General features: G+C 40.5%; 1 protein-coding gene across 1 annotated transcript in view; it reads left to right on the top strand.

Annotated features, from left to right (window-relative positions):
• The window catches only part of ARHGAP20 (Rho GTPase activating protein 20), a 58,667-nt gene that overhangs the window by 24,718 nt on the left and 20,998 nt on the right, over positions 1-12,951 (top strand). The window contains exons 3-6 of the mRNA XM_057368478.1: positions 2,720-2,890; positions 7,499-7,648; positions 9,534-9,575; positions 10,475-10,559. Coding sequence (XP_057224461.1) covers positions 2,720-2,890; positions 7,499-7,648; positions 9,534-9,575; positions 10,475-10,559 — 448 coding nt within the window. The remainder of the gene's footprint in view (positions 1-2,719; positions 2,891-7,498; positions 7,649-9,533; positions 9,576-10,474; positions 10,560-12,951) is intronic.

The following is a 12,951-nucleotide window of genomic DNA, read 5'->3' as shown; positions in this document are numbered from 1 at the left end:
GGGTTTCATTCATGTCTTGTAACAATGGAACATTAATTGAGAGGATYAATGTCTGCTTTCCGAAAGACATTTTTGTCACTGCTGACATGAATTTCCTCCATGTTCCTTCTTCCTGGACATTAGAAGATTCTGGCTGAATTAATGGCTCTGATGTTTTTTCCATTTTGAAGAAAACATTGGCACTCCTTTTGTTTTGTTTAAGTAAGGCTTATCGGGTAAGATCTAATACTAGAGTATGTAAAAGTGCTTATTAGAGTTCAAATGGCACATGTGCTTGAAAGGTACTGGCTCAAAAGGCAGTTCAATTGGCTTGACCCTGCTGGCATTACTAAGCCTGCTATACCTTCATTTGTGTGCCTAGGTGACAAAGATTTTGCKTAGTTTAATTTGAGAAGCTCCTGGGTTTATGAGTCATGATGTAGAAAATGTACAAACAGGAGTAATCAAATCGAATTGCCCATATGGAGACATAAAASCTGGGTCCTATGACTGTAAGAATGCTTCTGCCAATTTGCTTGCAGCAGTGTAACATGGAAAGGGTTTTCTTYGCTATTGTTGTTTCTAGGTTCAAATACAAGTGACCATATCCCTGATTCAGTCTTTGAGGTAAGGGCCATGCRTGGCTGTCGCACATGTGGACTCAACAGCATTCCTGATTTCTGCCTAAGTTTCTGTGCCAAATGCTGCTAGGGAGTTAATGAAATGTCCCAGTTACCTAMTGAAGTGTAGTCCCATTACCTAACCTCATGGATGAACTGGTGAGTTGGCCATTTCTAATCCCGTGGGAGTGGTGGGGTAGGAGAGGTGCTTGTTGTTCCCCTGGCTCCTGTTACTGGCCACACAGTGTGTATCCCTGTTATGCTGGACCAAACTCCTCCCTCTGCTATAACYTCCACAGTCCTGGACACCACTTCTGCTCAGGAATGATCAAATAACTTAGGTTTGCATTATTCATTCTGTAAGTCTTTCTCCCTTACCTGAAGGGGTAGGTAATGAAAGACAAGATAAAGACACAGTTTAAGATAAAATAAGTTGAAATAAGTTAAAAACTCAAAGTTCCCAGGCAGAAAGGGGAATCCAAGGCCAAACAAGGTTCTTCCCAGCAGGTAGAGATCCTCACCAGCTCCTTAYACGTCTGTGAAAGTGTGTCCTGCTAATGTAGGCCAATCTCAGAGCTTATCCTTTCTCTCCCAGCTGTCGGATTTCCTAAATTATTTCCTGCATAATCCAGCCACAAGTACCAAGGAGAGGAGGGTCATGATTCATCCAGGCTCTAAGAGAGGACAAGAAGGTTTATGACCTTCTTTGAAGGTTTACTCTGCTTGCTCTTGTTTTCTTTCATTTCCCTACCATTTGTTTTGTGACTTTCACTGTAGAAGCTCCATTTCCACTCCGAGAAAAGTCATTATATGTTTGTCATCCATTCCAGTGGGACCAGGAATGAACTAGAACTGCAAAACTGTTCCCTTCAGCTTGTCCTTACCAAGCTTAAGTGATCCTGCTTAAGTGTTAACTTAATTTTTTTTAACAAGAAAAAAATAAGTAAATACATTTGAATAAAAATTGAACTGATTTGTTTTGCCAGAGGGAAATTTGGAGGCATCTCTTGGGAAAGCAAGTAATTGAAAAGTTGGATTTTAAAATAATGAGAAAGATACTGATGGTTCCTGGATTTAATCCAGAAATTCATTATTTAAGGTACACCAGGGTATAGGAGATCCAGGTTCAGTTCTCTGAACTGAGAGAGAGAGAGAACTTGAAGCCATGCCTCTGGTTTTCCAAAGGAGAGCCTGACCTGCTACCATGGTACCCTAGAGGAGTGTCCTCCTCTGAGACCCTCACATTCGTTTGGTTTGGCTCCTTATAAATGAACATTTGTTAGAGCAAGGCTCAGAAACTAGCGATGTGCCATCTGGGTGAGTAAACTGAGCACCATGCTAGAGAAAATCTGTTTCTGCTTCAATAACTATTCAGATACTTGTAGATATGTGTAGAATAGTTAGATTAKGAGAGTTTGAGAGAACTTTGGGCTGCAGTTTACTCAATACCTCCTTAGAAAAGATCAGAGTCATCTCTTCTAGGAGAGAGCCTGGTATTTCCCCCATAGGCTTGGGTTTGGATTACCCAGCAGCCTCCGATGAGCATAGCTGTGCTCCAGCCACAGAACCAAGCCCTTCATCAGGAGCTTACTCCAGTGCTTGTGGGTTGTGTGGTGGGAGAGAGAAAGGCTGGGCACCCTAGTGCAGCTAGTACATGGTCTGTCTCTGGCAAAGTTCAGTTGCACCTTATGTTTGTGCGTGGTTCTGAATAATTTATAAAAATGGCTTTTAACCTTGAATATGAGTCCTATCCTGATCAAAGTGATGTGCAGTTACCTGTTCATCATGCATATGTGTCATCTCTCTGGAGAGCCTACAGAATATGCAATATTTTCTTTAAAACTTYAAGACAAAGGGAAGCAAATACAAATAGGTAAAATGGGGAGGGCTATGTCTAAATGATTGTCCTTTGCTAAATGTAAAAGTTGCAGTGAGGACAGTGCCTAACAGATTTTGTGTTAGAATCCGACTGAATTATCCGCTAAGTCCCTCTCACTTTTTAGTGAAATGTGGTGAAGTAAATTACTTTTTAGCAGCAGGTATGGGAAGTCACTGTGTGGTTTGCATTCACAGCCAAGAGCTGATTTGTTTTCCTTTATTCCATTTTTGTCCTTTTCCAGGGAAGGCTGCTTGTCCCCCATCAGCCCAGAGGCATGGCCCCTTGTGCAGTCTTTCATATGCCACAACCGGTCATTCATCCTGGATGGCCACGTGCAGCTGAAGACGAGTTTGCAAACCCAGGAGAGACACCTTTTCCTCTTCACTGACCTTCTGGTTGTTGCCAAGTCCAAGTGAGTATGGCCCCTCAGGCACTGCTTCTGGAGAGCAGACCTTTTCTTCAGTGGAATGTATCATGAATTTCCAGAATGCATTTTTAGTAGCAAATCTTCCCTAAATCATAAGGAAACATTTTATTTTGACCTCTTCAGGCACCTGGAAGTATCAGATATTCTTTGATATATTTCTAGTTTTATGTCACCTTCTCTGCTTTGGGAGTGCWCTGTCACAAAAGACTCATTGGTTCTCAGCTGTGTCCAATGTGCTTCCTTCAACTTTTTATTTTAGACAGGTTGTCTTCAGTCCATTGGGCTTTGCACAGCACTTGTAGTTGTGTTGTAGAGGGGTTAGAGGTCTTAACCCTTACCTGGAAGCTGCTTTGATACACTCCAGTGATGGGCAGCTGTATAAAAAGAGAGATGCAGGCAGCACTGCAGTGTCTGTCTCTGTAGGTTGTCCTGTGCCAGAAGGAGCATGGGGAGGGGGAAGCAATGCTGAGCAGTCTGGGTAGTATTCATGTGTAATCAGGCTTGCTGTTGAACTCTGATTGTTCACTCTACCATTCACAATTAAATCACATTTACAAGCTGTGTCTAGCATTCCAGTTTCATGCAGCGTTTGTGGTTTAAGGCAAYTTTAGAGAGTGCTTTCACTTGTTGTTATGGGTTATGGAAAAATAATAATAAAAAATCCTGATGTCGCTTCAATCTCTATTAGGCACTGTGTTGTGGTTTCACAGGGTGGGCAATCCCAATGTGAATCCTGGGCTTTTGCAATGTGTCGTTTCGCTTAAGCAATTGTTTCAAGGGCTTCTGGGAAAAGCCAGAAGAAATCYGTGTTTTCTGTAGAAATCTGAGCTGTGGCTGTTTGAATCCCACATAGTAAACATWACCCCCCCAGCTGAACTCCCTCACTTGATGTGGTGTGACAACACAGAGGATGTTTTACACAAAACGTGTTCCTTTATGGGGGGATGGGGAGCATAAGGGTATTTAGGGGAAATCTTGGTATTCTACCAGCTGTATCAGTAGCAGCATTGTTACTGTATTGATTTTTGATTGCTGCTTGTTTAGGATGGAATTCACCTCACCTAATTTTAGCTGTAAAATGTGAAATATTTGCAACTTACCTAGGTTTCTGGGTTCCTCTTATAGTCACTGAGGTAGAACCAGCTTCTTACTGTGGCAAAATCACCTGTGCGGAAGGAGTGTCTATAGTGGGTGAGGGGATTCATGCTCTTGGGGGTCTCTCACTCTGTCCAGTGACTTATCAGTGGGCATGGTACACTAGCTTAGCTCTTAAATTGTAGAAGAGTATAATAAGGATGGATAAACCCCTCCTCCCTGGTCAGCCYGCTGAGCAGAAGCTGTGTTACAGCCCCAGGCTGAGCTGCACATTACTGCAGGTTTGGCTGGGTCCCAATGGGACTATTTGCATAGGAAAGCAATGGTTGGTGTAACCGCACAAAAATCCGGTCCCCAGGGAGTAATAACAGCTCTTACAGCATGTGATTTAATCTGGTGAAGAGATACAATGTTTAAAAAAGGTGGAAGAGAACAATTTGTGCTTTTGCGTGTGAAAAAAAGGGAGGAGAGCAAGTCTTTGCTAGAAATGGTAAAAATAGTATTTTGAGTGATTTTACTTCATGTATTTTGAAGAACTAATTGGGATGTTCTCTCTACAGCTGCCCTGTCAGCAATTAAAGCATCAGAGCTGTCACTAATGAATACTACTTAAAAATCAGCATTTTTAAAGCTGTCTCACWCTAAAATGCCAATGCCGACTCCTAGAAGGAAAGCCTGAGTGTGTGTATTGCTATGTGGCCATGACTGCTGCCTTTAATTGACCTTTTAATAGCTGGTACAGTGTCAAAGCAGTAAGACTAAGACAGAATTAATGATACAGTTGAATCTGACTTAACTTCAGAATTATTCCTTGTGAATAATTCTGTCTTAAATAGTTTTTCAGCTTGGGGTATATGAACCCATAAGATATCTTCCATACAGCTGGGCCCTGTGCTGGTGTCAGCTCAGCTGCAGGTGACCAGTCGCTGTACAAATGGAGCTCATGTACAATCAGGCTTTGTATGATCAGCAAATGGGTACAAGCTTTTCCTGAAGAGAATAGKTGTCTTGTGCCCTCTGAGCTTGCTGAGCAAACTATTTGTACAGCACTGAGCTCCTGCTTAAAGGCAAAATATTGGCATTGCTCCCATTGAAATTTGTGAGGAGTAAGTCCTCTCCACAACTCGTCCATGTAYGACTTTGGACAAGGGCCCTGTGGGTTCATTCTTTGTACTTTCTAATAATTTCTGAAACATAAACTATGTTTTCTGATGATGCTTTATACCACAGGAATGATACTCCCATGCTGTGCTCCTCTGCTGCCCTGTCCTTCACTACCTTGATGTGAGGATTAAGTCAAACGAACTGCTTGACAGAGCTTTTCCCACTAAACCAAAGTTAYACTCTCTTTTATATATCTTATGGAGAGTGTATTTTGTTTGGCAGAGTAAATATTTCAAGGATCTGTCAGTTCAGTGAAGAAAGGTGTCTCACGTAAGTTTTTGTGTGGGAGACACAGAGAAAGGGTTTCCTTTTTCTCCTTTCCAATGTGCACCTGCATACATACGCATTTTAAGGGTATTTTTTGTATACGTACCTTTTATAGGTATTTTTCCAATGTGGCTGGCATAGAAATTAATGGCTGAGTGCACACATGGAATTATGGTAGCAGTGTCGTAGTAGATCCATAAATGCTTTTGTCAGAGGGTTCTGTTAAGGAGATTAGCAAATCTAGAGAGAAATTAATCTTCCATCTGTTATTGGCTGCAAGGTATGCAGTTGTAAGCAAAAGGAACTGTGTGTACTCTGCAGAGGTGCTATAACTTGGGGTGTGTCAATATCTACAACGATGGGGTTCATTTTTCTGTTGATTTGAGTGGATTTGGGATCTGCCTGATTTTGACAGTAGCATTTGCTAGGGGACTGCTTAAAAAATATATAATACTCATTAGGTTGTAACTCTACCYATTTTCTAAATGTTCTGTCATGCTGCTTCCTCTGTCAGCAATGATATATTMATTTCTAAAGGTAATGTTTTCACACTTAAGTAGAAGACTTCTTCACAAATGCTGAGAAGCCATGGGTTGCATAAAGGATATGGCAGATARGGATAAAATTATACTTCAGGCTCTTTAGATGTTAATGGAGGCTACTGTTTCAGTGCCTCTGGAAACCAGGCCACTTGAATACTGATAATAGCTGAAAGCTCTGACTAGGCATAGCAAACAGGGGAAGAATGTACATCATGCAATGTACATCATTATTGGAGAACATCCTTGTGTTTCTGCCAACACCCTGCTGATAGCTGCCACTGGCACTGTAGGAGTCTTGCTTTATGGATTGTAAATGTTAAAAAAGTGAAACAGCTTATAGAGTTTTCACTGTGCTGGGTAATGGCAAACAGAAGTTGAGGAGGAGGGTCAACAGATTGATTTGTTGGAGTCAGACCAGACATCCACTTATTAACATCTACATTAAGTTCACAGCTGTATTTTTTTTGTAAATCTACATTTTCACAGTTCATTCTATGGTCATTCACAATACAGTTACTTTTGTATTCTTGACAGACCTTACTTGTTGCATCATGAACTGATTTGCTAACAAGCAAGAATGTTGAAATAAGCTCCTGTACTTTTAAGTTTTGCTTTGATTGGATAACAAAACGTAATTCAGAGAGATGAAATGTTCAATGGATCAGGAGACACCATAGCCTTAGGTTTGATATGCACTGATGGTTCTTCCTTGACCTTCCTCTGAATTTGCTGCACTATCCAACCACATCAATGTCAGCTGGAAACCTCAGACCAGCCAGGTTCATCTATGTCCTCTCTAACGCCACAARGTTCAAGTACCTTACTGTTTTCAGATTGTATTAGTTCAGTCTGTCCTAAATCAAATACCTTGTAAACAAGACTAATCTCAGGGAAGGTAGTCCATGTGTGCCAAAGCTCTAAGAAACAGCTTACCAGGCATATTTATTTATAGAGCACTAATCATTCTCCAAGTGATGTGGCCCTAAAGCTACCATGTAAATAGTTTATGAAGGCTGTGTGGTGACCTGTGCTGTAGTTAACTCAAATGACAATTTTCTGCTTGTTCTTTCTTCGGGTTTGCTCCATTTGCTCTGGCCTAGTTGTCACTGCTTCAACTYATAATTTTTGACTCTAGGGCTAAGCAATAGAACTGTACTGTGAACTCCTCAATGTCATTAAAGTCACTGAAAGGAGAGTCAAATACAAATGGCAATCTTTGCCTCATGGTGAGATTTGGAGGGGAACTCTAGACATGGATAGTTTTACCCCAAGAAGGGAGATGTCCAGGGATGCCACCAGCAATCTGTTTCTCCCACAAATAAGAGATCTGTTGATCCTATTTAAATGAGAAATTGGTATCTTTTTGTTTGCAACTCRATAAAACATTTTCTTTAACTGAAGCAGGAGTGGTTCTGTAAGCTCCAGTGCAAGCCTCACATGTGTCTGAAGGAGGAAAAACTGTAGCTGTTTAATCTGCCTTCTGCATTTGCATGTGTGTGACATACCTGTGAATTTCTGTCCTCAGGTCACACTCTCATTTCAAACTAAAGTGCCAAGCACGTCTCTGTGAGATGTGGACAGCATTTTGTACAGAAGAAGTCTGTGAAGGGAGCACAGATCCAGAAAGGTCCTTTGTTTTGGGCTGGCCCACAACAAACTGTGTGGCAAATTTCAGGTAAGAATTGAGATCTGTTTTATTTACCAAGTTATGTAAATGTTTTTAGGCTGACAGGTAATGAGYCTATCACCGATTCATTTCAACACCAGTGAACATGGGGAGCAGGAACTTGCTGATTCTTAAACCAATTCCTTCTACTGCTCTGAACAAGTTGCCCTCTGTACCTTATCTTCCATCTTGCTTATAATTTTAAAAATTGAGAAAATACGTGATTTGGCAAAGCACTTTCTGTCCTGCAAGCTTTTCTTGGAAATTACCTTTTTTTTTGTATAACTTGACAAACAGCTTGGCTGATTAAGAAGATGAACTACAAATATTAAACAGCCGAGCTAATGAAAGGATCAAAGAYATTCTGATAAGACAATTTTAAACAGAAGACCATGTATTAGAAGTAGCAGGGAACATACAGTGAAATACTGACCTTGTCCTRTTTCTCTTTTCAACTTAATTGTGCCAGATAAAATGTGAAAATTCCTCTTAAAGCAGAATCTCTGAATTTGAATAGAAAAATTTTCGGTCTGTCTTTGCAGCATTGACTGTAGGATGTCTAAGGGCTATAGAGGTAATTTCAGTGATTAGGCTAATTTTAATCTCAGCAGGAGTGCTCTTTTGTCACTCTGGATGAGGGAGGACACGATCCCTCTGAATCCCAGCTGCGTAGCCACAGTAATTTGCCTGGGTCTTGGAAAATACATTTTCTTCTTTATACACACAGGGCAGAAGCTGAAGTATCCAGCTTAATTTCTATGTCACATTGTCCATACCTAGGGAGACTGTTGTCTACAAACTGCACTCGCTGGAGCTGGTTGTGCTGTTTATGTTTTTTACACTTAATAATCCTGAAATAAAGGTGAAATTTTCGATTGTTTTTTAATTGAAATCTTACCAATAAACAGGAGCTTTGATCTAAAGAGAGCATGTGATCCTTTATAGATATCYGAAAGTAGCTGAATAGGAAAGCAATAGCTTCAGTCAAAAAAAGTCAGTGATTTTACAGAAGTGAAATTATTTTATGTCTGGAGGTGCACAGAAGTGTCTAAAGTGCCATGTGTGAGTCCATGGATGTCTGTCCAGCAGAACTGAAACAATCAAATCAGAATCATATTTGTAACATTTGTGTATTTGTAACACTATGTGCATTTCTCTCACAGCATCATTGARTGGGTTTGTAGCTCCCTAAATGCCTGCTCTGGAAATTTGAAGAACTTGATTTGCAAAAGCWGCAGTGAGAATAGCAGTTACTCCATCTGGGACAGGATTTAAATCAAGATCTTAAGTTGAAGCAAAATTWGGTTAGATTCCTTGAACTATTACTAGCTGCATTTAACTGGACAGCTTTGTATCCTTGGAAGTGTACAAAKGAGATAAAGATAATTGAGATAAGCCTTAAAATGTCCAAAGTTAAACCCTACTAAGTACAATAGGCTTATATGTACTTTGTGATGTGCTGTTAAAACAAGTAAYAAATAAGAAGATAATTAGAATAGTGAAAGTGGAAAGAAGTCCAAGGTGTACCTGAGGAAACACCTTTAAACTTTTGAATTAACTCTTTTTTGAAAGTGCCCTCCTCTTCTACTTGGACATTACTTTCAGAACYCAACCCATTTCCTACTAAATTCACTGGTAAAGCTTTACCTTCTGTGGCAAAAACTGTTAACTGGGGCTTTTGATCTYCATGGCAGGTTTTTCAGTTGACTTTGCAGGGAAGCAGACTTTTCATTCAAATCTGGATAAATATTTTAGTTTTTGTGCATATTTATGAAGTTGCAATCAAGAAACAGTCCATTCCACTGTGGCTTGTACATGAACTGCTTTGATATTAGAATGATGGCTGATTTGTTTTTAATTTTAAAATTAAAATTAATTTCTTTAATTTTTTCAGGTCTGCAGAACAAAAGGAAAYATGGCTGTCATTTTTGCAAAGGTACTTTATTATATGGTCTTTAAAGACAATGGAAAGAGTCCCAGTGTAGACCAGTAATTCCCAAGCTGTGGTGCCTGTGCCATTATGATTGATAAGCTCTTTCAAAGTGATGTTGAGAAAAAAAAAAATCTCATGTCTTCTCCCTCAGAGTAATTCCWATCAGACATTGTTCCGTCCCAATACAGCAGCAGGAGCCTCTGCTGTCATGGCTCTAGTTGAGCCTGGAGCTCTTTCCATGGTGATGGCATTTAAGCAAGCCCAGCTCAGGGACCTCTGCTCTAACCTGTCTGTTGCTCAAGGTTGGCTGTATTTTGTTGTCAAAAAAGCATGCCCCAAGCTGGAGGGTATGGTGGGAGGGTTTGCATAAATAGAGCTGTCTTACTTCATTCAGTGTTTGGGCAGAAAACTACTAGTGATGGTTCTGTTTGCTGGTCACCCAGTTCWTCTGGTTGAGGTTTGTGTCTTTATCTGATTCTTCAGAGTACCTGAGTTGTTTAAATCATCCTTGCTGRGATGATTTCCAATTCACTGTTCTCTTGTTCAGTCCTTTGAACTGGTCTGTACTGATATAACTGATTCCAGTAAGAGTCTTTAGTGCAGACTGAGGCATCACAATTATGGGTAATTTTAGCTKAATTTTTTCTGTTCACTTTCTCTGCTGCTTACTCTCACTTGTACAGTGAACTTCAGCACAACAGAGCATTTACTGGGGGCCACAAGTCAGCATCTYTTCCAGATACTGCTGGGTGCTTTCTTGTCCTTGGAGATCTTTCTACTGCAGTACATCTGCAAACAATCTCCTTCTTACCAAGTTACAGCTTGATTGCCATATAAATCTCTGACTTGCTATTTTTGTTTGCAATATTAAAAATTAACTTGTTTTATACTTGCTTTGTCAGTCGAATAAGAGAAGAGAAGGAAAAAGACAACCCYAAAAGCATTCCTCTGACGATAATTGCAAAGGACGTGGGAGCTTGTGCATACGTAAGTGTTCTTGAGCTAAACAGGGGTCTAAATCCGCATCACCTATGAGTGCTGTTCACCTGCAAATCCTCTGGATATTGAGGGGGTTCCTTTCGTTTTCATTCTCTTTTAAGGCTTCGGCCCCATGAAAAGACTTGGCATAGACAACCCTGAAATGTTTGTTCGCTGTGTTTAGTACATGATTTCCGTTCTAAAGACAGTGTGCTTGGTAAGAAATACTAGTTCTGGCACATGAACTAAAGACCGTACAGTGTGAAGTCCCAAGAAACACTTCTAGCAGAATTTGTRCATAAGCATCTTCAGAAATGCCAGTACAATGTTCCCTTTTTTTGCTTGTAAAACTTATCTAWACCCACAGCTGCCTTCATTGAATTCTGCAAAATTGCAGTCTATTTTGTTGTTCGTAATGATTGTAAGCCAGTAAAGCAGTGTATAAGAGCACCCTGAATTTGCCTTAAGCATGTTATTCATCAGATAATTGATGTTGGTAAATTTATGGACAAAGAGTAAATGGTAAAGGAAGGTCACCCATAGGGTGATTTGTGCCTTTTTGACTACATAAATTTTAACCAATTTAAGCTAAATTCTTGTATGTGGCCAGTTCCACAGTGACACCCTAGCATTCAGTGATAATCCATTCGTTCTGCTTCTTATACATTTGTCTTTTCTTTCTATCTGTGCTTGTGATATCTGTATTTTGAGTTCAGAATCCTAATGAGTATGAGCAAGGGCATGAGAAATTTTCACAGAAGTTAGATTTCACTGGATGTTTTTGCCCAGCAGTGAATCTACATTTAGAATTCTGTATTTACGTAAAAGCATAAAGCAGTCTGCCTTCTTTTTTTCCACAGAATATCATTATTAAGGTAAAGAATGATGGAACTGACAGGTTGCTAAGACAAAAGTTAATAAACAGTACCAATAATTCTGACAGTTCAAATGCATGACTGCAGGTCAAGGTCTGCAGAGATGTAAAAGTCTATAAATCATACTTGCACTCAGTTGCTGCAGTATTGTTCCAGAGTTTGTTGTGTTTTTTTCCAATGTCTTTTCTCCTTAGCTGTAAGTAGCTCGTGTGCCAAATGTGGTCTCTTGATACTGATGGTCCTAGGAACGACACATTGTAGTCTAGATATTATCAGTAATAAAACAGAGGAGGAACAGATGGAAATTCTGTGATGCAAATAGTTCTTATGGTGCTGTGGTTCCTGTCCTACAGCAGCTGGAGATGCCCAAGAATTATTTCAATTTTGGACAGTAGGGAAGGCTGAACACAAAGCACAAACTATATTATAACCAAGAGCAAAACTTATGCAAATGTGCTGACCTACTCCTGAGAACCAGATGTCATTGCTGCAGGCAAATGTTAAATTTTTTATGGTATGAGTGTTCAGATCTGTCCTGCAGCAAGATACATAGTATTTTGACTACTTTCCTTTTATTGCCATGGCAGCTTGTTACTGTCAGGGACTTACACAAATGTACAGCTCAGATCTTTTTTAAATGCAAAATGTCAGGGAGTTGTTTTACCTRAGCATCTTATGGCCAGCATAAAATTGACATTCTATGCAAGGTATCAGGATATGGCAAACTGTATTGAGACCGGCAGTAAAAATCTACATCCCAGCTCTGCTGCCTTCCCTTCTTTGGGCCATAGGTATGCCTGGGTGGTTTGTTGCAGTGGGCTTGCCTTTGTTCTGCTGGGGGTTTGGTCTGGCTGTGAACCAGCTGCAATCCACAAGCTGKGTAGTCCTGTTGGCAGAGCCAAGCCAGCGTGCCTCTAATGAGGGTTTAGTGACTTKTGCTTGGTGTGTGGGAGCTGGCTGGAAAGTGAGGCCAGCATGGGTGTGGAGCTGCAAGCATTGGAGCAACCTGTGGAGCTGAGCTACAGAGCACTGCCCAGCARTGCAGGAGCAGCAGTGGTGCCAGGCAGCAGGTGCTGAAATGTCACTCGGGTGCCTGTTCACAGTGGCACTTGGGCTGGCAAAGAGCTCGGCACTTTRTTCTGGTCACCATAGTTGGTTAGAAAGTGGTGTCTTTGCTGCTCCATGCTTTTCCAAACTGCCTGTCAGYAGATTCTGGAGGATGCTGGAGCGGTAGCATTTTAATTGGATGGAACATTACCAAGAGGAAGTGCTTCTGGTACTAAGCCAAATCTAGTGCTGAGAAATCTATATAGGATGTGGGAAAGGTTACAGGGATGAACAGCCTGTGTTCAATACTTTCTTACCAGGGAGATCTTCAGTTGAAAAGGACAGAAATTAACAATTGATACAGCACTGAAAAACACTAACTGAAATGTTTCATTTTTTCAAAGGAAACTCGCATGCTTTTAAATTAATCAAACCATTATGTTTCCCTTATGCATTGTCTAAAAGTGCAGTTAGTGGTT

Source organism: Malurus melanocephalus, unplaced genomic scaffold, assembly GCF_030028575.1.
Source record: "Malurus melanocephalus ecotype Western Australia unplaced genomic scaffold, MMel_1.1 scaffold_93, whole genome shotgun sequence".
In the NCBI taxonomy this organism is placed as follows: domain Eukaryota; kingdom Metazoa; phylum Chordata; class Aves; order Passeriformes; family Maluridae; genus Malurus; species Malurus melanocephalus.
This window is presented reverse-complemented; position numbering and strand designations above follow the sequence as displayed.